At 34.7% G+C, this 25348-nt stretch overlaps 4 protein-coding genes and 1 long non-coding RNA gene across 7 annotated transcripts; 2 read left to right on the top strand and 3 right to left on the bottom strand.

Annotated features, from left to right (window-relative positions):
• Positions 1 to 6000: 6000 nt before the first annotated feature.
• Positions 6001 to 7280, top strand: LOC9308199 (tRNA (guanine-N(7)-)-methyltransferase). Its single transcript, XM_002874180.2, has 2 exons — positions 6001 to 6110; positions 6433 to 7280. The coding sequence occupies exon 2, from the start codon at positions 6438 to 6440 to the stop codon at positions 7191 to 7193; it is 756 nt and encodes a 251-aa protein (XP_002874226.1). The 5' UTR covers positions 6001 to 6110; positions 6433 to 6437; the 3' UTR covers positions 7194 to 7280.
• Positions 7226 to 10112, bottom strand: LOC9308198 (pentatricopeptide repeat-containing protein At5g24830). Of its 3 annotated transcripts, XR_002331389.1 has the most exons (5): positions 9909 to 10112; positions 9684 to 9808; positions 9421 to 9600; positions 7656 to 9338; positions 7226 to 7579 (listed from the first exon to the last, which is right to left on the bottom strand). XR_002331389.1 is itself a non-coding variant. In XM_002872083.2 (4 exons), exons 1-4 carry the CDS (start codon positions 9912 to 9914, stop codon positions 7883 to 7885), a joined length of 1767 nt encoding a protein of 588 aa, XP_002872129.1. In that variant the 5' UTR covers positions 9915 to 10112; the 3' UTR covers positions 7226 to 7882. The 3 variants fall into 3 exon arrangements, 2 of the variants coding, with proteins under 2 accessions (XP_002872129.1, XP_020878654.1); XM_002872083.2 differs by having other exon boundaries at positions 7226 to 9338; XM_021022995.1 differs by lacking the exon at positions 9909 to 10112 and having other exon boundaries at positions 7226 to 9338; positions 9684 to 9814.
• A 2615-nt stretch (positions 10113 to 12727) lies between these two features.
• LOC110227708 lies at positions 12728 to 14053 on the bottom strand. Its single transcript, XR_002331393.1, has 2 exons — positions 13772 to 14053; positions 12728 to 13163 (listed from the first exon to the last, which is right to left on the bottom strand). It is a non-coding gene; the product is annotated as an uncharacterized LOC110227708 (long non-coding RNA).
• A 2625-nt stretch (positions 14054 to 16678) lies between these two features.
• LOC9310293 (probable aspartic protease At2g35615) lies at positions 16679 to 18975 on the bottom strand. The gene is made up of 2 exons (XM_002872082.2): positions 17892 to 18975; positions 16679 to 17156 (listed from the first exon to the last, which is right to left on the bottom strand). The coding sequence occupies exons 1-2, from the start codon at positions 18680 to 18682 to the stop codon at positions 16730 to 16732; spliced, it is 1218 nt and encodes a 405-aa protein (XP_002872128.1). The 5' UTR covers positions 18683 to 18975; the 3' UTR covers positions 16679 to 16729.
• Positions 18976 to 19251: 276 nt separating this feature from the next.
• LOC9308197 lies at positions 19252 to 25305 on the top strand. Its single transcript, XM_002874179.2, has 19 exons — positions 19252 to 19482; positions 19637 to 19807; positions 19902 to 20129; positions 20301 to 20387; positions 20520 to 20609; positions 20722 to 20848; positions 21244 to 21344; positions 21689 to 21857; positions 21980 to 22101; positions 22338 to 22466; positions 22557 to 22655; positions 22728 to 22785; positions 22885 to 22960; positions 23042 to 23171; positions 23250 to 23407; positions 23589 to 23661; positions 23748 to 23939; positions 24053 to 24146; positions 24215 to 25305. The coding sequence occupies exons 1-19, from the start codon at positions 19438 to 19440 to the stop codon at positions 25099 to 25101; spliced, it is 3036 nt and encodes a 1011-aa protein (XP_002874225.1). The 5' UTR covers positions 19252 to 19437; the 3' UTR covers positions 25102 to 25305.
• The last annotated feature ends 43 nt before the right edge of the window (positions 25306 to 25348 follow it).

Below are 25348 nucleotides of genomic sequence, written 5' to 3'. Positions count from 1 at the left end.
TCGTTTGATCTTCGGACGAAGACACCTTGCGGTTTGAAATGGTGGCGTTGTTGTCTGAAGCCCTAAGATGATCATCCGATGTGTTTGATGATATAAGAAAACGTAATTGATTTAGAGTATTTATAGTAAACTAATGTAGGTCAAAAAAATCTTGGTGGCCAAGCATAATATATTTGATACCATAACAAAATTGGAATAAAATCTATGTAATCGTTTTGTGTTTAGGAATATCCGACGATTTCGTTTTTAAAAGTTCTTATTTGTTTCTATAAAATCGTTTTAATGGATATTAGGAGGACGAATATTAATTACTATATTTACGACATATATGCAAAATCATAACCAAAATATTTTTTTAGATAATATGATGTAAATCAAATGGAGTTAAGGTAATATAATATTCAACCGAGATTGTAGGAGCGTAATCATTTTCTTAATAATATCTTTAATTAAATAGATATGGTATGTGGAATAATTTTCTGATTGAATATTTGATTTCCATATCTTTGAATATCTAATCTCGTTTACGAAAAATTAAGAATGTTTAGTGAGTTAATTTATTGTTTTATAAAATTTGATTAAGAAAATATTTGTGTCTGATTTTTTTTGTAGGGACTAAATGTACAATTACAAAATTGTAGAAGGATTTTTGGGCCAAAATCTTCTCCAAAAATGTATATATAAATTTTCGAATAATGGATTAGTATATAACATTTTCAATAACATTTTCGAACTATATGATTACTATAATTCAAAATAACATTTTTTTTATAAATTCGATTTATATAAAAAAAAAATTCAATGATATATCATTTTCAATAACATTTTCGAATAATGGATTAGTATATAACATTTTCAATAACATTTTTGAATAATTTATTAATAACTTAGAACGTTAATATATGATTACTATAATTCAAAATAACATTTTTTTTATAAATTCGAATTATATAACATTTTTTTTTATAAATTCGGATTATATATAAACAAAATCTCTTTAATATCTTTAAACCCATTTGACATGTTGACCCGTTAATATATATTAGTGACATGGAAAAAAATGATTATGATTAGAATTCTCTAATGGCATATATTGTAATTTCTTACAAAATCAACGTTATGATCCTTAGGATGTACTTCCCAAATATTAGTATAGGATATATATTATTAGTGGATCTTTTGATGTTCTAACTTTAGGAGGTGAAAAGTAATCATTACTTTTATGGGGTTATTTTAGGTATTTTTTTCCATGCTTCCATAATTGAGCATTTTTGGTGAGGACAAAAAGACCAAACATATTGTTTCATGTTTCCTCAACAGTAGAAAGAGAAGTTAACATATTGTTATATATATTTTAACAACAGTAGTAGAACAGTAAAAGAATAAGCATTGACATGGGAAATACATGTTGAGATAGTCTGAAGCTGCTCACTTCTTCCAAAACTTCTCTGCCTTTGCAACCATCTCATCGATGCCGCCAACCATGTAAAACGATTGTTCAATAAGATCAACATCCTTAATTACCATCGAGCAAACCATGTGACAAATGTATACATAAGGCATATACCTGGTGAGACTAAATGAGGAGAGTAAACCAATGAAACAGAGGGAATGCAAAAGAGGAAAACACATGTATTAAGGAAAACTATCACTTAAGGACTGTAACTTATGAAACCCAAAGACTGAATCAAGGAGCTACATATTAAGAAAAAGCTATACCCTAAAGACTATCATTAAGGGAACCCAAGAAACATATTAAATGCACTCTTATTAAGGAACACTAAACCCTAAGGAGCTACAACAGAGGGAACCCAAGAAACAAATTAAACGCACTAATATTAAAGAACATTAAACTCTAAAGAACTACAACTGAGGGAACCCAAACACCAAATGAAACACCAAATGAACATCGCTGTTCTGCATGTTCTATCAACATCGTTGTTCTGTTGGTTACTTGTTTGATCTGTATTTCACTCTTTATATACACAAGAACAATATCATAGCGAGGAAAACCTGATATAGGTTGAGCGATAAGTTTTTTTTCAAGAGAACATGCAAAAAATGGACCAAGCAGACACATGGAGAGACGAATCAACCAGCGGATTTGCTAATAAAGAGAGTGAGAGATCAAAATTTCAGGCTAAAATCCTAAGATTTCAATTTCTTTGAAACGGTTCTTGAGGGTTACAAAATATTCACAATCACAATGTTTACAAATTCACATGAAATCAATTAATGTATCTACAAAACCAGATGACGTCTCCTCCTCAATATTCTCTGATATAACACCACCATAACTAGTTACTCTTGGATTCCAATATAAATATTATTAACACCTCTCTCTCTTTTATTATAACAATATAAATTTATTAACACCTTTGGGTCGGGTTCTGATCGGATATTTCGGGTTCGGATTCGGATTTGGACATACTAACAGAGTCGTTAACGGGTGATAACGGATGTTATAGGTTCTGTTAACGAATGATGATGACATGTCTATTTTATTTGGCCTGGTCAACGAATTCTAATGTTTCAAATGTTAGTCAACGATTAGTTCATATTTTGAATGGCCACATATAAAGTTGATGTTTAAAATGGCCACAATTTGAAAGTTGATTAACAGAGTCGTTACGGGTGATAACAGGCGTTAGAGGTTCCGTTAACGACCGATAACGGCATGTCTATTTTGGCCTGGTCAACGAATTTTCATGTCTCAAACGTTAGTCAACGTTTATTTCATGTTTTAAATGGCCACATATGAAGTTGACGTATTGATTGGCCACTTTTTGAAAGTTGGGAGATGAAACGACATTTTTCCCGTTTCCATCCCCATCCTTAAAAAGGGATATGTTTGGTTTAGAAGTTGAAATATATTTTTTTTACGAGTCTACGAGTCATTTTGTTTTTTTCTTTCCTACACCAAGAAATGAAACCCAGCTTTTATAATAAACCAAATATCTTTGCGAATATGATAATTTACTCATCTAAAATAGTTCATGCAATCAATTACACTCTCATGTCAACTAATCAACCTAAGATAAGTTTCTAGGTCGCGAATCTAGAATAAGCAGTAAGAACAATCTAGATGAAAACTTCTATTGATTCCAATTCTATCTAACCATCAACCTATCAATTCATCTTATACCTTTGAAACCCCTAAACCTAACAGAGAATCTACTCAGACATGATTAATGAAACATAAATCATAATTTGAACAAAAAGCATGTAAGAATTAAATAGAGGAAGTAAGAGTTTAGAAATCTCTGATACACAACAAAGTATTTATAAGGTTTTACAGGGTATTTATAAGATATTTACAAGGTTTTACAATCTATTTTACAAGGTTTTAAAAGGTATTTATAAGGTTTTACAAGTTATAAGGTTTTAGAAGTTATTTATAAAATTTTATAATGTATTTATAAGGTTTTACTAGACATTTATAAGATATTTTTATAGTTTTACAAGGCATTTAAAAGGTTTTACAAAGTATTTATAAGATTTTACAAAGTATTTTTAAGGTTTTTACAAGGTGTAATTTTTCAAAATTTTGGCGGGAAAATTTGATTTTGCAAATTTGGCGGGAAAACATGATTTTGTATTTTTGGCGGAAATCATTTTCCTGAATTTTGGGCGGGAAAACGAGGTATTTATAAGGTTTTACAAAATATTTTTAAGGTTTTTACAAGGTGTAATTTTTCTAAATTTTGGCGGAAATATGTGATTTTTTATTTCTGGCGGAAATCATTTTCCGGAATTTTTGGCGGGAAACGCGATCCCGCAATTTTGGTGGGAAACGCGATCCCGCAATTTTGGCGAGGTTTTACAAGGTATTTATAAGGTTTTACAAGGTATTTTAAAGGTTTTTACAAGGTGTAATTTTTCAAAATTTTGGCGAGAAAATTTTATTTTGCAATTTTAGCGGAAAAACGTAATTTTGTATTTTTGGCGGAAATCATTTACCGGAATTTTTGAGGAAAACGCGATCCCGCAATTTTGGCGGGAAAAAGTCATTTTGTATTTTTGGCTGAAATCGTGTTCCCAGAATTTTGGCGAAAAAATACGATCCCGCATTGTTTTGCGGGAAAATGTGATTTCAGATTTTTGGCGGGAAAAACTATTCCGAAATTTTTTGCGTAAAAATGCGATTCCACAAATTTTGGCAGAAAAACGCGATCCCGCAATTATGGGAATAATTTGTTTCCCGTCAAAATCAAATTTTCAATTTTGATGTGTGCACATTCTCCTATCTTTCCTCAATATTTTTGATGTCTTTCACTAAAAGAAGGGTAATTTAGTCATTTTGTTCATAAAAAATGGTATTTTTAGAAACGGACAGCTGAATGGAGCATTTTTGAAAAGGGATAGAGGAAAACATGTATTTTTGCAAATCCCACTTAAAATATATAATTTTTTTCTAAATTTGTATAATGGACAAATAGACATTTCTCAAAAATTCTCTATAGGTTTTCAATTATTTTAATGGGTTGGAGAAATAGTAAAAAAAACCTAAAAACTAAAGTTATTGGATCATATGTACGATGATGATCCCGGGAAAACGGGGGTTTGTTTTTAGGTTTTTTTTATGTGTGCTAAATTGCTTTGGCTAATTCATCCCTGAAACTTTGTCTTGTGCCTAAACCCACACGAACTAACATAGAGTTTGAATTTCCTCTCTGAACAAAACAAATCCGGACCAAACCCACAAATCGTTAAACGCCGTTATTGTTCCGTTAATGAACATCTGACTAGGATGCCACATCATCGATCTAAGCGACTGTGTTTTGAGGGGAAAACGGCATATTCCCCCATAAACTAAGTTGTTTTGGCTAATTCATCCCTGTAATTTTATCTCATGTCTAAACCCACATGAACTAACATAAACTTTGAATTTCCTACATGCACAAAACAAATCTAGACTAAATTGATGGATGAAGAACCTAATTGAATAGACAGTTGCTGGGATTAAAGGTGTTTTAGGGTATGAATTCTAGGATTTTGATCAATTTTCAGATGTGTACTTGGATTATGATGTAATTTTTGATTAATTATCAGAATATGATGTAAATTTTGGATTAATTCTCGGATTATAATGTCATTTTGGAATTATGTTCTATTTCAGATTATATTATTTGCTTGAACATGTTTAGTTGGAGCTGGATTCAGCACCTCCGAATCCACCAACAAAAATAACAAGTGGGAGATACGTTAGACTCATAAACCCATAGTGAAGAGAAGCAGAGCTGGCTCCGAATCAGGACTAAGTCAGGTGAGGATCTCGGCATGAACCTATGATGTAGGAGAGGTTAATGCGGACCTCAGACCGAATAACCTAGGAAGAGTATCTATATAAACATGAGAGAAGACCTAGAAAAGGCATCGCCTACTTACTGGAAAAAACTCACTACTACTCTATGCACTTGTATTCACAAGATCTAGTCAGCTGGTCATTAACGGAACAGTAACATCGTTTAGCAGCTGGTCATTAACGGAATAATAACATCGTTTAACGATTTGTGGGTTTAGTCTGGATTTGTTTTGTTCATGTAGGAAATTCTAATTTTATATTAGTTCATGTGGGTTTAGGCATGAAATAAAATTACAGGGATGAATTAGCCAAAACAACTTAGTTTATGGGGGAATATGCCGTTTTTTCCTCAAAACACAGTCGTTTAGATCGATGATGTGGCATCCTAGTCAGATGTTCGTTAACAAAACAATAACGACGTTTAACGATTTGTGGGTTTAGTCCGAATTTGTTTTGTTCAGGGGGAAATTCAAACTCTATGTTAGTTCATGTGGATTTAGGTACGAGACAAAATTTTAGGGATGAATTAGCCAAAACAACCTAGTTTGGGGAGGAATAGGCCGTTTCCCCCACTTACTTACCAACAAAATACTTGGGTTCTTCTTGGTCTTGCAGAAAGAGGACAGTCAGCGAATGTAATGGGCTAGAACAAAGCCCATTAATAATAAGTTATGGGTTTGGGTCCATTTAGAACATAGGAACCCTAATTCTTAGGTAAGCTCTGTTTCTCTCTGCTTCTCTCGGAGGTTAGTTTCGAAGAACGAAGAGGTCGAGATTTTTGATTTCAAGCGGAGACTGAAATCAGGTAAATTCACTTGAAAACTGCACTTAGTCTATTTCCTGTGTTCGTATTGTATTATGTAACTATGAATCCATGCTTTTATTTTTTCTCTTAGCCATGCTTGCTCTCGATCTTCTCATTGAACAGAGACTTTAGAAAGTTAGGGTTTAAGGTTTAGGCATTTACTGGGTTTTGCAGATTTGGTCTCAGTTTATTCAAAGTTTGTTTCTTTTTACAATATTTAAGCTAGATTAGATCTCGGATGAACAAAATATACATTTGTTAATCGTGAGATTATGTTTTGGTTATTGTCACTCACTGTTATTGTTATCTTTGTGTGGCTTAGTGATAATGGATAGTGAGACGAAGCCAACCACCTTCAGCAAATCTACGGGGCTTCCTCGGAAGAGATTCTACAGAGCCAGAGCTCATAGTAACCCACTTAGTGATTCTCACTTCCCGATACCGATTTCTCCGGCTCATGTCGATTTTTCACTTCACTTTCCCAAATTCGTTGAAGCTGACAACAAAATATCCAAGAAGGTTGAGTTTGCGGATATTGGATGCGGGTTTGGTGGTTTGCTAATTTCCCTTGCAACCCTGTTCCCTGATACTCTAATGATCGGGATGGAGTTGAGAGATAAAGTGACGGAATACGTTAAGGAACGGATCTTAGCTTTAAGGAGAACGAGCTCGGAGGGACAGTACGAGAACATCTCTGTTGTTAGGACAAACTCGATGAAGTACATTCCGAATTATTTTGAGAAAGGACAGCTTTCGAAGATGTTTTTCCTCTTCCCTGATCCACATTTCAAGGAGAAGAATCACAGGAGGAGAGTGATTAGTACTCATTTGTTAGATGAGTATGCTTATGTTCTTAGAGCTGGTGGGATTATTTACACAATCACTGATGTGGAAGAGCTTGGAGAGTGGATGAAAGCTTGCTTAGAGAAGCATCCGATGTTTGAATCACTTACACAAGAAGAGCTTGATACGGATCCCGTTGTCGAGCTTCTATGCAGTGCTACTGAGGAAGGACAGAAAGTTGCCAGAAATGGAGGACAGACTTTCAGAGCTGTTTTTAGACGCATTGCATATGTTTCTTGAACTCAGTCTTTCTCTTGGTAGTAATCTTATTGTTGTAACAAAAGCTTCTTTCTTAATCTTAAAATTTTGGGATAGTGTTTACAGAAATTTAGAAATTATTGTTCTATGAAGACAACAGAATGGAAATTTATGTTAGCATCTTGTTGTACATGAATCAATCTTCATGGCAAGATTGTCAACTACACAGCTACACTACCAATATAAAGTTATAATGCTATAAGCCAAGATGATAGTTGACTCAAGAATCATGCGTAAAGGAACATATTCACATTTTTCTTGCAAATTGTAATGAAAGGCTTTTCATGTTTCAGAGAAGAAAGTATATTGGGAGTTTTTGAAGAAACAGCCCTGTGCACGCCCCAAACAGCCAAACCATCCATCAATACCTGAATGTAACTATAGTTTGTGAGAGATGTGAAGAAAACATATCGATTGATTCCCAAGAAAAGGAAAAGAGGAAACCTCATCCAGCTGAGGTTTCCTCGCATGTACCAAAGTGATTTCTTGCGACTTCACCAAGATTGATATCTGGAAACAGGTTCTGTCGTTCCTCATATCGGGTTTTCTATGTTTTCAAAAGAAACTGAACTTAGCTCAGATGTCCATAAAACAACTACCGGAGAGGCAATAGGCATTTCGGGAAGGATAAACTTGCTCTGTTTCTTGATTAAACCAGCGCATTACTGCTCTCAGGTAGGCTTGTGATTTAGGATACTTGGACAAGAAACTCCTCCGTTCCTCGTCACTAACCACTTTTTGTAAACTAAATACGCCTCATCTGGTCGCTGCAATCTGGTATATTTCTTTACTAGTATCAAAAATGGAACATGATCCATTGTTATACCAGATACTTGCATTCTCGACAAAAGGCTTTCAGCCTCCTTCAATCGACCCTTCCAACAGAGCCCTCTAACCAGCTCAGTATAAGTAATGATATCAGGTTGACATCCCCTTTTCAGCATTTCATCATACAACTGAAATGCCAACCGCAAGTGACCCAGTGTACAAGCAGCACCTACTAGCAGATTATAGGTGGTTGTATCTGGGTGGATTTTGGTAGATCGCATTTCATTTTTGACCCACCATGCATCAATTAATCTTCCCCCTTTCACATACCCATGAATCAAAGCATTGTTTGTGTAAACATTTGGTTTAACACCGTAAGAAAGCATTAGATTTAGAACAGATAAAGCACAGCTAGTATCACCATATCTTCCATAACCATCAATAACCACGTTCCATAGCAGAACCTCTGGAAGCAGAGACCTTTTTAGCATGCTTTGAAGGAACTCGTTCGCCCTGTCCACATCTCCCTGTATACATAGACCTTGAATAATAACTTTGTATGAAATCTGATCAGGAGCAACACCAACATTTTGCATGGTACCATGGAGATCACATGCCACATCAAACTTTCCCGCTTTGCACAATGCGCTTATGAGAGTGTTGTAAGTGAAAACATCAGGATTTACTCCTCTCTTTACCATGTCACACATGAACCCATAAGCAGCAACCATGTTTCCACTCGAACACAACCCACGAATAATGACATTGTACACAACCGAATCAGTAGGGACATTTTTCTGTGACATCTCCTTCCAAACCTCAAGGGCTTGAACAACATTTCCATTCTTAAAACAACTATCCATCAGAATGGTACAGGTGACTATATCCAAGGGTGCGTTCACCTGGCTACTATCTAAGATCTCTTCAAGAAGCTTCGTGTTGTTGTTTCCTATAACACCTTTCTGGCAAAGTGCATGCACAATTATGTTGCAAGTCACTCTATTTGGCTTAATACCATATTTATTCAGAGTACTGAAGAGATACAGAGCTTTATCTACATTGTTAACACTGCACAGACCCTTGATTAAGGTGTTATAAGAGACACAATTGGGCGAAGGACCCATTTCCCTCATCTCTCTAACAAGTCCATCCGCCTTCTCGATATAACCTAATTTACACAACCCATTTAAAAGATGATTGTGCATGATCAAACCTGGGATAAATCCACTACGTAACATTTTTTCCCGTAGCCAGAGAGCAGCGTCCATCTTCCCTTGTAAACAAAGATCCCTCATTATAGACGAGTGAATAGATAACGAATCATCGTACTCAAAATTCTTTGTCTGACATACACTCTCCCTACAAAAGAAGCAAGTTGTGGACTTTCATCAGAAGCAGTTTGCAAATATAACTACCTGAAGCTACTGGGGAAAACACAAACCTCAACGAAGCCAGGCGATCCAAGCTGCTTTTCAAGATATAATCAAGCACATTGAAAATAGCTTCCGGGTCTCTCTTTTGATCTTTTTGATCAGAAAACCATTTCTCAGTGCACAAATGAGAATGCTTGCCAGAAATAGATGAAGGACGTTCAATACAAGAAAGACGCATTTCAAAGTCCCTAACAAATTCATAAAGCAGAGAATCATCAGCAAACAGATTAGATGGTCAAGGAAACCAATAAAATGAATCAAATCAATGTACCTTAGGTTGGTGACTATAGGAGCTAAGATTCTAGAGACATTGTCACTAACAAAATCAAGGCTTTGGTTGAGTAAACGAAGTAGAGTGAATTGAGAAGATGAAACTTCCCCACAAGAAATGAAAAGCTGCATTCGAATTTAAAGCAGTAAAAATCAACACTTTCGTATAACCCAGTACACAAAACAAAAACAGAGTTGTGTATGAGGAAAAAAGCTGCAAACTTACAGCCATCGATTTAATCAGATAAGCTATGCAAAAACATCAACTTTATCACAATGGAGACACGAAGCTTGCGATTTAATTGGGAGTGTATATACGCGTGACTGGTACACACGATTTCGATTGATTAGAAATTCTCGAGTGAATCATCAGAATTTGCATACCTGATCTAGATTGTAAAATGGTTTCTGGGCAAGTTTGACGAAGATGACGAAAATTAGGGTTCTTGCTTGTTATGGGCTATGGCCCATTAACGGGCCTTAATAGGCTTAGGCAGAATTACATGCATGTAGTACAAGTAGAAATAGAAACAAAGTGTAAAGACATCGGCGGAGGCTATATCATCTTTCTTCATCGGTGGCCGCGGTTTAGAAGCATTTTAACCAAAATAAATAAATAAATTTTTTTATAAAATTTTGTACTTTAATGCTTTTAGATCTGAAAAACTGGAAAAAAAATTCTTTACCGAACTAAAAATATTTGAAAATAATAAAAATTTTGAATTGAGTTGAAACTCGAATTTTAAGTGTATTTTCTCGGAGCAGAAACAAATGTTTAGGTGAATTATTATCAATTTAATACAGTACTTAGTTGGGTGTAGTGTGGAATGTTCTGTTACATAGTTAAGACTACAACAATCTTTTACGGTCGAGATTTTAAAAATAACAGCAATCAACTCATATTTAATTTATGGTGATCTAGTGTTTGAAAGTTTCATCTCCAATTGAAAGATCATAGTTTGAGTATTTCCACTACGATCTCAACTATAGTTTGCTAGAAACTAACGACATCATGTGATGTGAAGTGAACTCATAATTCATACCCTTAAGAGAGAGGAAATAAAATCAAGAGCAACGAAAGTTTGTGATTTAAATAAAAAGTCAAAACAAAAAAATTATGATTTAACACGTACAAACGGAAGTTGATGTTTTTTTCAACCAAATTTAAAAATCCATATTTTTCTTTGACATTTTTCTCCTAAAAGATTTGTGCATTGATATATATGTATGCCGACCTACATTTATATTCACATATTTCTCATAAGTGTGTGTTAAGTAGTCATTGCAAAACAAAAACAAAAAAAGGTAACGCAAGAGAAGAATCAATCAATCACAGTTTTTTCTTATATTAATAAATTGTTATATATAACACACTTATACATTCATATATATATCCTTCGTATTCGTAGGCTCGAATCTTTTAATGGCCTTATCCATTTTAGGTAAGACTGCCACCTTCTCGTTCTCATAAGTCATAACTTTCCTCAATACCCACTTTCTTATTCAGAATCTTTGGATTTTATATCGACCACTACTTCATGAGTATTAAATGGATATATATTTTACTTACTGGAGACCATGATAGACCCGCCCGACATATACAACAGTACTACTAGTTATTGTTTTTTTAATGCTAATCTTTGTATTGTAGGCATGGTCTCGATCAACTTGCTCTACTGTCATTTGTCCCCACAGTAAAAGTGCAAATCATACGAATATACATAAAGTTTGACGCGTAAAGATTTATGTAATCATAAGTATATGTCAAAATTGGGTACATATGGAAACATATATAATGCACACGCTAAAAATAAACAAAAATATTATCGACTGAAATTACTGAAGTGTGGTATTACATGGATGAGTACCCGTGATTGAACGGACCCATATTAACTGGTAGAGACGAAAGTATATCAGACACTATATATAGCCGTCTCAAATTACTTGTAGATCCTATTCAAAAAAAAGTATTAAAGATATATAAAATGTGGTGGAGGAAAAAAAATTTAGACGTTTCATGTTCAATCCTTTTATTCGCATGTACTAAAAGACGGCCAATTCGAAGAATGTTCTTCCTCTCAACCCAAATCAGTCTACATATATATAACGTGCATTTTTTTTTATATACATATAACGTGCATTGCAATATGCTAAACACTTGTAATAACGTGCATTGCAAATTGCAATATGTGAAATGCATTCTTCCTCTTCTATGTATACTTTGATTAATTCTCACAATGAGTTTTACTTATTTTTCTGTAAGTAGGTGACATATTCATATCTTAAAAACAAAAATCAAGTTAACCTACAAACTTTTAAAACTAAAATGTTAATTTAAGAAGAAAAAAAAAAACAACTTAAACTTAAATTATTTTTCTAAGGTCTAAATATGTCATTTATCACCAGAGAAATTCATAAAATTGGCGTTGAATTTTTTTTTTCTAAATTGTTATGTTTCATAGATTTCTAACTCAAAATCAGTTTGCGATGAATGAAATTGGCATTTGCATTATTTTTGATGCTTTATATTTTCCAAACATGTCGTCTTCGAGATGATGATATTATCAACTCATCTCAAACCAAATATCATTCTAGAGCAATAAATCTTCATTGTGTCATTTTACTTTAGTCCATTACAAACTAGAATTCGATACCATCTTAAGTTTAATCGAGTTTCCAACTCAAAACTAATTAGTGTATGTCTTGTTGTGTACGCTATATGTCTATGTTGACTTTACTGTGAGAATCGAGAACCTAACATAATATACTTGTGAAACCCTAAAAATTAGCAATCTAACTTAAATTCTTTAATTAGCTTATAAATTAATTTATTAGTGTGAATGAAAAGATGCGGCTTGTGATATCATTCATAAAAACATATCAAAATTCAGAGTGAGTGGGGGTTTTTGCTTTCCAATATAAACGGTGACGTTTTGTTCTTGTCCTATCCGGTTTTTTATAAGCTCCGCAGATTGTTAAATAAACAAAAGAGAGAGAGGAGGATACGATATTACGATATAGGAACATATATGATGATAACGCACGTAACTAAAAGCTGAGACATATTAAAAGAGGAAAGTGATGATGAGTGTCATTGTTAAATGCACAAAGATTTGGATATTTATGATTGCCTGACCAAAATCTTTATTCCATCTCTACTTTTGTCGGCTCACAGTACCTTAGATTCTAAAAACCGACAACGCACATTTCAACATATTCCACAAATTTCGGCTTCTTTTCTCTTTTCTTCATCGCTTTTATATATTTTTCCTTGATTTTTACGTAAAATTACATCTGAGTTGATCACTAAGAAAACAACCTACGAGTGGTTCATGAATGAGAATGCCAAAAACGACAGTGTGTTGGCTTCGTATGTTCCCATCCGCTTTGGTCCGTGTGTTGTAACCTTTCGGAACTTTTGTTTAGATTAGGTTAATGCAAGCCAACGAGAAGTTAGAATCATCCAGGCCCGTCTCTACCCCTAGGCAAGGTAGGCAAATGCCAATAGTCCAAAATTAATTTCAAAAATTTTCTTAAAGAAAAAATTACTAAAAGATTTAAAAAAAAATTTGGTTTTGCCATAGGTCTCATAATATATTGAGACGGTACTTGAATCATTTTATTGTAAACCTAAGGTTTTTTTTTGTTTTTGGCTCCCAAAACCTGCGCAGGACAATCATATAATTTCCTATATTGTGACCTTTGTTTAGAAAATAATCTTAAACATGTGAAATGATTTATGCAGATAATATCCGCCAACCCTTTTGTTCACAGATTTTAATCCCGCAAAACCCGTTGCATTTTAAGAAAATTTGAAGATCAAATCCGCTCCGCCGCTTGAATTCATTATAATAGCTCTAATATCAATATGTAGATCATCATCACATATATATGTACTACTTAAAGGTTTTTTCGAAAATATATCTTCTTTTAAATAGGTATCCAAAATGTTTTTGTAAAAGGAAACAAAGAAACCCCCTTTAGTTTTGTTAAGCTTCATTCAATTAAATAAAATAAACGTTTTAATACAAAAAAATATGTATTCATGTATATATGAATATCTATGTATAAATTTAATTACTATCATACCGTCGATGGAGTTCTGATCAATACCAGCGTCGTCTTGTTATTCCGATTCACATCGTCAATTAGAAAGAATGAAAAAGTAGAATATCCCAAAGAGAGTTTGCATGAGAAGAAGAGAGCAAAATGTAGCCGAAGGACAACTTGCCAGAAATATGTTCATCACATAATTTATACGTATGATTAACAACGTTCCGGCAAGTCATCCTTGGCTGCATTATACTCTACTCCACTTCATGCAATTCTACTCCGTTGGGCACGCATGTACTTCAATGTGTGTGTGTGTGTTTGTGATGGGTTTAGAGAGTGGAGTGAGAGGAAGTATTTATAAGAGAGAGAGACATAGAAACTATACAACCTCTCGGGTCCAGTATAATATACAATTAGATATTTGGTGATATAAATATTCGACCATCAGCGAAAGATTCCTATAGCAAGTGGCTCTAGTGCTCAACATAAAGACATTTAATGTTATAATGTCAAAAGACTTGGCCTTTCTCAGGCCTTTCCACCACCCACTCATAAAATCTTGTACATTTCTCAAAATCTTTACATCAATCGATTCTCTGAGTCTAACTTATTATATGGGTATATATTTTGTTATTACGCGCTAAATCAATTACATAATATTTAGCAAGTTTTTTTTATCCAAATTTAACAACACTACATATTTAGAACAAAACTCATTTGTTATAATATCTTTCATAGTCTTTGTCCCGGAGAGATATGCGGACCACAAGTTCATAACTCCATAGATATCCAAAAATAGAAATAATAGCAAGAGTTAATTTTTTTTCCAGATCAAAATACAGATGAATCTAAAGAATTTAAATCTTTTTGCATCTTAATATATGATAATGTAGCAAAACGAAATTGATGTCGCGTGAAGTATATCAACTAAGTTAGGTGGATGAATTTATTGGTGACAAAAGATGTAGGATAAGGTATTTAATTTATACATATCTCATAGGTAAAATTTGTAAACAACTTTATATTGCATACAAATTTATATGACAACCGACCTAAATAATAATAATTCGATAGAATTAATGATAGTTTTTTTCCGAAAGGAACCGCATGGAAAGGGATAGGAATAAATAAGCTGGTGCGCAGATTGGTCCTACTAAATTTTACTTGTTTAGAAAAATATTGAGGTCAAAGAATTATTGCATTAGTGGTGATTGGCCTCCATGCTAAATAAGAATCAAGAAAAAACGAAAAGGAGAGAATATATAAAGAAACATTACAGATATGAGACTGAGAGATATACTTTTATTTTACAGATTTGTGCAAACAGTAAAAGATTTATTCATTTATTCATGTTTCTAAATCTCTACATATTATAATGTGCATAGCAATTAGCAACATATATACATATATGGTGTGTTGTCAATTACTCTTACCTCCAATACCTTTTGGTGTCTTCTTAACTCACACAATCCTCACTTTCAAATTCAAGCAATAATGGTTATATATTTCTTTGTTTGAAATAAGGCTTAAGACTGTGACAAGGAAAACTTGAATTCAAGCATGGGTCTAGTGACCTTCCTTACTGATCAAAGAAAACATATATACATACACACACACACACATATATATAGCATAAACTGGTGTTTTTAGTTTTAGTGGATTCGATTGGTTAATTACTCGATGATGTATAGTTATAAATTTATAATCAATTAATACAATGATAATAGATCTCAAAATTAGTTTTAAATTTAATTAATAAGATTCGACTGATATAAACCAGGATTGTTATAGGGAATTAGTATGGCTTAATTAGGCAATAAACGACTTTTCTAACTTTTTTTTTTCTTCTGAGAACTTCTATTGGTGGTATAGCTTAGTTGTTAAATAAATGGAAAACCAAAAATGGAACCTAAAAGGTGTGGCGCCGCCAACAAATGCACCGCCCCTATCTCGTCGTGTTGGTCGGGACATGTAAATATCCAAACCTCAAAGCTAAGATAATGTTTTTGAAATGACTTTTTCATCATTAGATAGGGAAGTGATTTTGTTGCTTTAGTTTTTTAAAATTTAGTGACATTTGTCAACTCTTTGGCATATCCACAACTTATTCTACAAATATTATTTACTAGTAGCTGATTAGTTTTTTTTTTTTTTAATGTCAAAAACATATCCATTAGATTTTTTTTTTGTCAAATTAAATTGTCCATTAATTTGATAAGTTGTTGCGTCTTTCTTATAAAAGTCTATAGATTTTAAAAAGCAAACTTCCCGTAAACCTTAATCGTTATTTCACGATTTTTTTTTTTTTTTTTGTAATCATCTTCAGGGTAACGAAAAACTAAATGTGGTTTTACCTTTAAAAACGTGAATCAATAGTTGCATGATAGAATACACACTCTGTGGTTTGAACCTATGACTTAGTGATATTTGGCAAATTAACCATTATCATGAATGTTTTAAACTTTTAATTGGTTTAAATACAACTTTTTAGAATATCAGTCTCGGCTCTCGGGTTAGAGACACAAGTCGAGATCCATGCAGGGCCGTCTCAAAATTCTAATGGATCTGGTGCTCAAACCTAAAAAAATGTTAAACTTTAGATAGAAATTCAAAAATATGAACCTTTTTTTTATAGAATTTTAGAAATTTACAATCCTTTTATCTAAAGAAAATTGAAAAAAAAAAGATCCAGTACACAAGCAATGCCAGCAAATGCCCTAATACGGGCATGGATACGTTGTTTATGGTTCTACATGGTTACGTTGTTTTCGTGTCCGGTAAATATTTTTTCAAGTGTCAACTTCGATATTTATGAAAATTTGCTAATTTTAATTTGTGCCAATTTATATAAGTTGCAATACTCTACGTCAAAAGTTGGAATAATAAAATAATCATGAACATTGTCAATTTGTCATCTAATGATAATGTCCACAAATATTTTCATAACAATTATTTGGATATAATAAAAGACTAATTAAAACTCAAAAAAGTTTATTACATACCATCTACGAAATCGGATAAACAATCCCTTTGTTGAAAGGCAAGCATCCTCTGTGAAGTGTCGTACCCAACTGCATGATCAACAAGAGCTGATGCTCCAATCACATTAATCCTTTCCTCATCTTTCATCGATGATCTGACCAAAGCTGTGCAGAGAGAAGATGGGCTGTCTCGGAGATAGAGTCCTTTGTTTGAGATTGTGTAATCGTATCCTTGGAAATGAAAAGTGAGTTTGGGCAATGAATCTATATCTAACCCAACCTCGGTTGTGAAACACATTAGTTCGTTCACTTCGTATGCGACTGTTGGTCCAATCTGCGCCATTAGCTCTTCTTTCACCTCCTCGTAGAGTGATGGCTCTAGACTCGTGTAGTAGGTTCCGATATCTATTGCTAGTCCACTAGTCTCACTGCTTCTCATTCTAATTAAAAACAAAAGTTCGTGAGAAACAAATTAGTGGATATAATTAACATTTAGAGAAAGAAAGAAATATAGATTGATAGTTTTAAATACCAACTTCCGCGTTTGCGTTTTTATGTGACACGTTAAAAAATCAGTTTTTAAAAAATACAATATTTTTCTTGTTTTTAAAATATTTTAAAAAATAATTAAAAAATGGTGTTCAAACATTATAAAGGTTGTAGGTTATATTGAAAAAAAACAACACACTAAATTTTAATGCAAACGAAGAATCGAAACCCAAATATAATGCATGTTGGATAGTAGATAACGAGCATCATCAGAACACATCTATGAAATGAAATGACAGAATATGTATTAATTATATAAAAAATACTTATTTAACTAAGAACTCATATTTAAGGATGTAATAATTTTTATTGTTTGTCAATAATCATTAACAAAATATAAATAACTTAATAACAATATGTAGAGATGTGTGATTGGTAAAAGTAAAACATGTGAATTACGGAATATAATTACATTCACTATTATTAAATAGACTCACTATTGTTTAATAGTATTTAATTATCTCAAGAGTTTGAGTCTATGAAATTGTTGTTAAATCGTATATTTTAACAAATGTTTCATTTTACGTAGATATATGAGCTAGGTTTAAACAAATTATCGTGTTAGCCAGGTTTGATGGACTAGTTTAAAAATAAAATCAAAACATCAACAAGTGATATATTTATACCTCTGTTGGGCAAGACTGATCCCGAAGAGAGCAACGTGATACGAGTAAGCTTCCGTCCCCGTCGTGTTTAACATCGGAACCAACACCATATCGCCGCCGTAGGAAGCCGCTGATCCGAGACGGATGTAGTTACGCGACCCGGCGGAGGAAGGCCAAAGACAATGTGAAAATCTTGTGAGACGAAGCTGAGAGAGGAAAGAGAAACGATGAGTTGTTAGACTCAATCTCCCATCGACGCCTCCTCCGTCTTCCTCCGGCGTCGCACGGTTACTAGCCCCGCAGCCAAAGACAAACCCTCGAGCTATGGAGAGAGAGTTTTCTTGGTCGGTGATTGAGGAAGTTAACTGAAGTGTGTCGGAGACAAGGTAGCCGGAGCTAGAGGGAGAGGCCTCGTAGCGGCAGAAATCGGAAGGAGTGCAGAGAAGAGATAGAGAAGTTGTTGTTTTCGTTGTTGTTGTGTTGAAATGGTTAGTGGAATTGGTGGAGACATGAGGACAAAGAGAAGAGTTATTGCAAGAGATTGTAGAGAAAGTGTTGGAAGATTTGTCTGAGAGTGAGCATTGGTGGTCATCATCATTATCAAGGCATGTGAGATGTGTAGACGAGTCTAGTTTGAGGTTAAAGGTTCGCGTTGGGGTTCCAATGGTGATCTCAACGTAAAGATTAGATTCGAAAGGTAAGTAGAAGCCGTTTGGTATATCATTCGGGAGATCATCTTCAAGGCTATAGTTATGAGTTAGTACTATGAAGAGGAGCAGAAGAAGAAAAATTAGTGGATTTGGTGAAACCATGTTCTTTGGTTTTGTATAGTTTAAAGCTCCCAAAACATTCTAAGTTACATTTTATATGAGATACATATTGTATTTTAATTATGATACAATTAATTACTTAACCGAAGACATAATTCTTGTTTTTACGACAGTGTTGCACCTTAGCTTGCATGAAATAATGTTTTACGTTATCAGAAAAAAAAAAAAATAATAATAATAATGTTTTACATGGTTAATTATTAGTATGAGAATTCCTAGCATTTTGTATAAAATTAGTTATACCTTAAAATTATATTAGTTTAGTTAATTGTTTGCTCAAAACAACTAAATGATAAAGTAGTATTTTACTTTGTTGTTTCTTCATGTGGCATGTGTGGTTTTTATATATGCAGGTGGGTTGGTTACTAAACGCATCTACCGTGACAAGCATATATATATTAGATGACGTGGCCCATTTAGGATCACAAAACCTTGGGCTTATCGGGCCCATTACGCGTAAAAATAAAAGCCCAAAAGAATCAGAAAAAGAGATATGTGGGTCCCATAGGAATCTGCGGTATAGATTCATTTCGTTCGCGGGGGTTTTACTTTTCGTCGTTTCATCGCAAAACGCATGACGCGTTTTTCTTGTAGATCTTTGTCTTCGTTTTCGTCTTCGTCATTCTTCTAGATGAAATTCTTACGTTAAGCTCTCACCTAACCTAAAAAGCTGCGAACTTTTCCTGGAAAGATAATTCAAACGTAGAATTTTCTAATTCAACTATTTTATTTTATATATGCGGAATTCGCGATTTCGTGGAATCAATTCTGGCTCATTCCAGGTGAAATTTTTGCTTCTAAAAATCTCATTTTTACGATCTGGGTCATTTGTTTTCTCCATGTAATTTCCCAAATCGTCATTTTACGATCTGGGTTCTCTGTTTTGTTTTGATTGATGACTGAAAAATACTCTCTTTTTTGATTTGACTTTTGTAGAATAATCGGTGGTGGTCACTAGTGGTGGATTCTCTCTTATCGTTTTTCGTTAGAGTATCAGAAATTATCAAGAGACTTTGTAATAAATTTGTATCAATGGGTTTGGGAAACATTTATAGAAGACGAATGAAAGTCTTCTCTGTAGCTATACTTATTTACCTCGATTATAAGGTAAGCTTTTTATGAATCTGTTTTCTCTAATCTCTTTTTATGTTCTATACTTTTTTGTGTTAAAGTCTTAAAATTTTGGTATTTGTGAGTGAAGGGTGTTCAGCAAAAGGAGAAGTGGATTAAGAACTCTAAAGTTCCTGCTTTATGGGATAAAGCTCATGATCGTAATGCTAAGCGGGTTTTGAATTTGATTGTGGAATTGGAAGGTTTATGGGTGAAACTTGGGCAGTATCTATCTACTCGTGCTGATGTTTTACCGCAGGCTTATATATCTCTTCTCACACAGTTGCAGGACTCGCTTCCTCCTCGTCCGTTGCAGGAGGTTTGTAAATGTCAACATTAGAGGATATATAGAGAAAAGAAAATGGCTTTTAAAATTTTTATGCCAATGTAATATGATTTTGAAGTTTTCTGATATGTGACTGCTCTTTATCTATAATATGGTGTCTTTGTTGATATATACTAAGCTCTATGTGTACCTTATTTTTCTCAGGTTTGTCGAACCATTGAAAGAGAATTAGGGCATTCCATGGATGTTTTGTTCACCGATTTTGTTGACGAGCCTTTGGCCACTGCTTCGGTAAAATTCTGAAATCTGTTTGAGCCTGTGATGCACGCATACCTTCTAGCCAATATAAGCCAAATGCTTCTGAGTTATTGAATGGCTCGAAACTCGTATGCTTTGTTTTATAGTGAGTTCTCTGTTTTGTAGATAGCTCAGGTTCATCGTGCAACTCTAGCTAACGGCCAGGATGTGGTTGTTAAAGTTCAGCATGATGGCATTAGAGCGATTATTTTGGAGGTCTGGTCTTAGTTTCGTTTTGAAGCCTTTGATATGAACAGTAGGAGCTATTAGGTATTGTATGACTGTTCACACTTATTTCAATTTGTCTTCACTTTTCGCTTCTTAACAGGACTTAAAGAATGCAAAGTCCATTGTTGACTGGATTGCGTGGGCAGAGCCACAGTACAATTTTAACCCCATGATAGATGAATGGTGCAAGGAAGCTCCAAGAGAACTAGACTTCAATATTGAAGCTGGTATGCTTCACTTGCATTAACAATGAATAGTCTTAAATTTCATTCTGCGATAAAACTGTAATAGCACCAAAACTTGTGATTGCCTTCCATGATCAAGTTCGTGGGATTAGCTAGTGGCTCTGAGATAGACTTTGCGGGATTGATACTCATCTCTGTCATTCTTTCTTGCGTTGGCAATTTTCGAGTTTAGATTATGCATGCGCTTACCATTCTAATCATATATTCATTTTAATTCTCAAACATGGCTATGATCTAGATAACACGGTAAAATAAGGCAGAAATCTGTGTCTTTGAATTTCTTCCCTAGACTGAGCATTTTTCAGGTTCATGCCGACACGTCACTGTGAACTGTATTTCCTGAGTTTCCCCTTTTTGTTTTGTTTCTCAATATGTAGAAAATACTAGAGCAGTATCCAAGAATCTTGGGTGCAAGAAGACATATGACGAAGTTAGAAGTGACAATCGGGTTGATGTTTTGATTCCAGATATAATTCAGGTTCTTATCTCTAGTGCTCTCGTCCTAATCTGAATCATACAGACATAATTGATCTCATATACAGTTGTTAAGGCTAGGATGGAAACATCAATCCCCTTAGTGAAAATCACAATAGACATCCAAATGCTAAAAGAAATATTTATAAAGATGGATCAGTCATGTTTGCTGATGGTATTGCTAGGATGAATGCACCTAATGTGTAACACAGATGGTCTCAGATATTCAGAGTAGACTTAAAGTCAGCATTAGAAATTTAATGACTTTAGAAGCTGAAAGATGTTTGTTCCTTTTTTGTTTTACTGCTACTTATCTCGTACACCTCCTTTGTTGCTCTAAAATGACAGTCGTCTGAGAGTGTCCTCATTCTTGAGTACATGGATGGAATTCGTTTGAATGATGTGGAATCTCTAGATGCTTTTGGTGTGGATAAACAAAAGATCGTTGAAGAGATCACTCGTGCATATGCCCATCAGATATTTGTTGATGGATTTTTTAATGGCGACCCTCATCCAGGTATGGTCTGAAACATGATCGTTTTTTCTGGAGTTAGCCTATTTTTATCTGTCTCGTAACTACCATGCTTGCTTAGACATAGTTTTCATCTCATACAAGTATACATCTACTCTGTTTTGCAGGAAATTTTCTTGTTAGTAAGGAACCACAACATCTACCTATTTTACTTGATTTCGGGCTTACAAAGAAAATCTCACACTCCTTGAAACAAGCACTAGCCAAGATGTTTTTAGCATCGGCAGAGGTTTGTGAAAGTTTATAACCCTGTCTTACCCAAGCCATTAGTCGATCATTTTGTAAGATGTTAGAATGATGAGTTTGTTCATTAACAGAATTGAAATGTTTTAAACAGTTGAACAAACTTCCAAAAAAAAAAAAAAAAAAAACCCGACTGAGCCAACTGCGCTCTGGTCAAGTGAATATTATATGTTTGTAGAATCATAGGCCACAGCTTGGATTTTTAACTGCTTAATGTCACAGGGAGATCAAGTGGCGCTTTTGTCTGCCTTTGCAGAAATGGGACTGAAGCTGCGGCTAGACATGCCAGATCAGGCAATGAGTGTGGCAGGTCTCTTCTTCCGATCTTCAACTCCATCAAACGAAGCTATGGTAAGTAAATTTACTTCTTTCTTTCATGCCTTGCTTTCTCTATTGGGGTAACTTTAGTGGATCCGCTCTTACAGATTCCTCTCTTAATAGAAAACATTAAAAACCCTGAACGACCAAAGAGTGCAAAATATGAAAGTTATACAGGAGAAGATGCAGCTCAACCAGAAAGAAGTTAAACGCTTCAATCCGGTAAGCACAAATTTCTTTCAAGTATTGCCTTCTTAGTGACCATTTATATCTCAATGAAAATATTTGATGCAGATAGATGCATTTCCTGGTGATATTGTTATTTTTGCAAGGGTCATTAATCTACTCAGAGGTATAATTTATGAATCATACTTTACCCCATTATATCAAAGGATTTGCTCAATCATAGTACTTTACTTTCTTGTACTTATTTATTTTGTCGTGTGTTTAGGACTTTCATCTACTATGAATGTTCGGATCGTTTATCTGGATATCATGAGACCATTTGCTGAATCTGTTTTGTTGGGGTAAGCCTCCTTGGAATTTGACAGCTCATTTTATTATCTACTTGTGATATATCTCCCATACGACCAATATGTGATTTTCAGGAGTATCAGTCGAGGACCAACTGTGGATGCTCATTGGATACATGAATCACCAATCCATTCTGATGTAGAGTCCAAAGTGAGGAAGCTGCTTGCTGAACTTGGGAGTATCCAGAAAATACTTGGAATTCAGGTGCGCAACACTTTTTTATTGTTTGGCTTGCAGGACGTTTCATTTTACATTTGGTTTAACTCGGCCATGTTAGTTTAGGTATGTGCATATAAAGATGGGAAAGTCATTATTGACACTGCTGCTGGAGTGCTTGGAAGATATGACCCTCGTCCAGTTCAACCCGATAGTTTATTTCCTGTTTTCTCTGTGACAAAGGGTGTCACTGCCGGAATGATACATTGGCTTGTCGACAAAAGGTGAGTAACAACATTATAAACTTTCAGAAATTTTCATGTATTCATTTCACACACCTTGACATTCTGAATCGGCCTCTAGTCTTACATATTGATCTCACTGTTAGTTACTTAGTTCCATGATCTCGTTTGCAGAACGCATGCTTAGTCATATTTTAGTAATGTTTAGTATTTAATGATACAGGAAACTCCAGCTCGACCAGACTGTGGCAAATATATGGCCAGGGTTCGGATCAAATGGAAAAGATACCATAAAGGTATAAGGAGCTACACTGTCACGTAACCATTTTGCAATCTATTGTGAGATATTGCCCTTCATTTTAATACCCCGGTTTTGTGTCAGGTCAATCATGTGCTTAACCATACATCTGGGATGCACAATGCCTTTGACCCCGTAGGAGAAAATCCTCTGCTTATTTGTGACTGGGATGAATGTTTGAAACGGATTGCTAATTCATCACCTGAAACAGAGCCTGGCAATCAGCAGTTCTATCACTATCTCACGTTTGGATGGCTATGTGGTGGAATCCTCGAGGTAAACTATCCACATTCATTGATTAACTTGTGCTAACTTATGCAAGTCTCCAAGTTATAATTTTTTTCTCTACCTAATGCTGTGCCAATCTTGCTTACATCAATCTTGAACAGTATGCTTCAGGAAAGAAATTCCAGGAGATCCTTGAAGAGTCCATTGTTAAACCCCTAAAGATTGATGGAGAACTGTACATTGGAATCCCTCCAGGTAAGTATTAGACATTGTAATTTTAGGTTACGAGCTTTATTAAGAATGATCTAACATCTGAAATATAGGTGTTGAATCTAGGCTTGCCACATTGACGTTGGACACCGATGAAATGAGCAAGCTTTCGTCCATTGCCAGTCAGCCTGAGCTTCCTTCCACATTTCAGCCTGACAAGATCTTACAACTGGCAACCAACTTGCCAGTCTTATTTAACACATTGAATGTGCGTAGAGCCATAATCCCTGCAGCTAATGGACATTGCTCTGCTCGTGCACTTGCACGGTACTATGCAACCCTAGCAGATGGTGGCCTAGTTCCACCTCCACATTCCTCTTTATCCCAGCCACCACTAGGTAGCCACACCCATGTTCCGAAATTCACGTCTTTGAAAGACACAACGAAAAAGAGAAAGAGTAAGGAGATGGCAGCTACAGAAAAGCGTAAATCAAAAGATCATCAAGAGAGGAGGCTTTATGATGGGAAACAATTTACCAGTGCTGGTAGCAGCGGAGAGTCAAATACAGAAAGTTTAGCCAGGCTAGTTGATACTAGCAGTTATGCTGGGAAAACTGAGATCAATAGCGATGATCATCAACATGATATTCATAATCTGTTTAGCAACCCGAGTATCCATGACGCTTTCATGGGTGCTGGAGATTACAGTGGCTTAGTAGTGCCTGATGGGAAGTTTGGACTTGGTTTTAAGCGGGTAATTTCTCAAGATGGGTCTCTGGTTGGCTTTGGACATTCGGGGATGGGAGGATCAACAGGCTTCTGTGACATCAAAAACAGATTTTCCATTGCAGTAACACTGAACAAGATGTCTATGGGAGGTGTTACGGCTAAGATTGTGAAGCTTGTTTGCTCGGAATTAAATATCCCATTGCCTAAGGACTTCTCCCTTTCAACTGATACGGGTCCAGATTCGCAGATGGGTACGCCTCTAATCAACTAAGGTTGGTTTTCGACCTAAGTTTTGCCTGCTCATGTTACAACATACATAGCGGTCGCCCTACATAGCTAATAGACATTGCTGGAAAGTAAAGTGTAATGGATCAATTTTTTTGTTTGTTTGTCTGTATACTTAAGGAACATATTCGAACAATTCCATTGTGAGAATGTACTTTATTGGCCTATACATGCTTCAGTTTCCAGTTTACCTTTTGCAGGATTTCGAGCAATAAAGTATATGTTAAACGAAG

Source organism: Arabidopsis lyrata (assembly GCF_000004255.2).
Source record: "Arabidopsis lyrata subsp. lyrata unplaced genomic scaffold ARALYscaffold_6, whole genome shotgun sequence".
Lineage (NCBI taxonomy): Eukaryota > Viridiplantae > Streptophyta > Magnoliopsida > Brassicales > Brassicaceae > Arabidopsis > Arabidopsis lyrata.
Note: the sequence above shows the minus strand (reverse complement) of the source record. Positions and strands in the feature narration are given on the sequence as shown.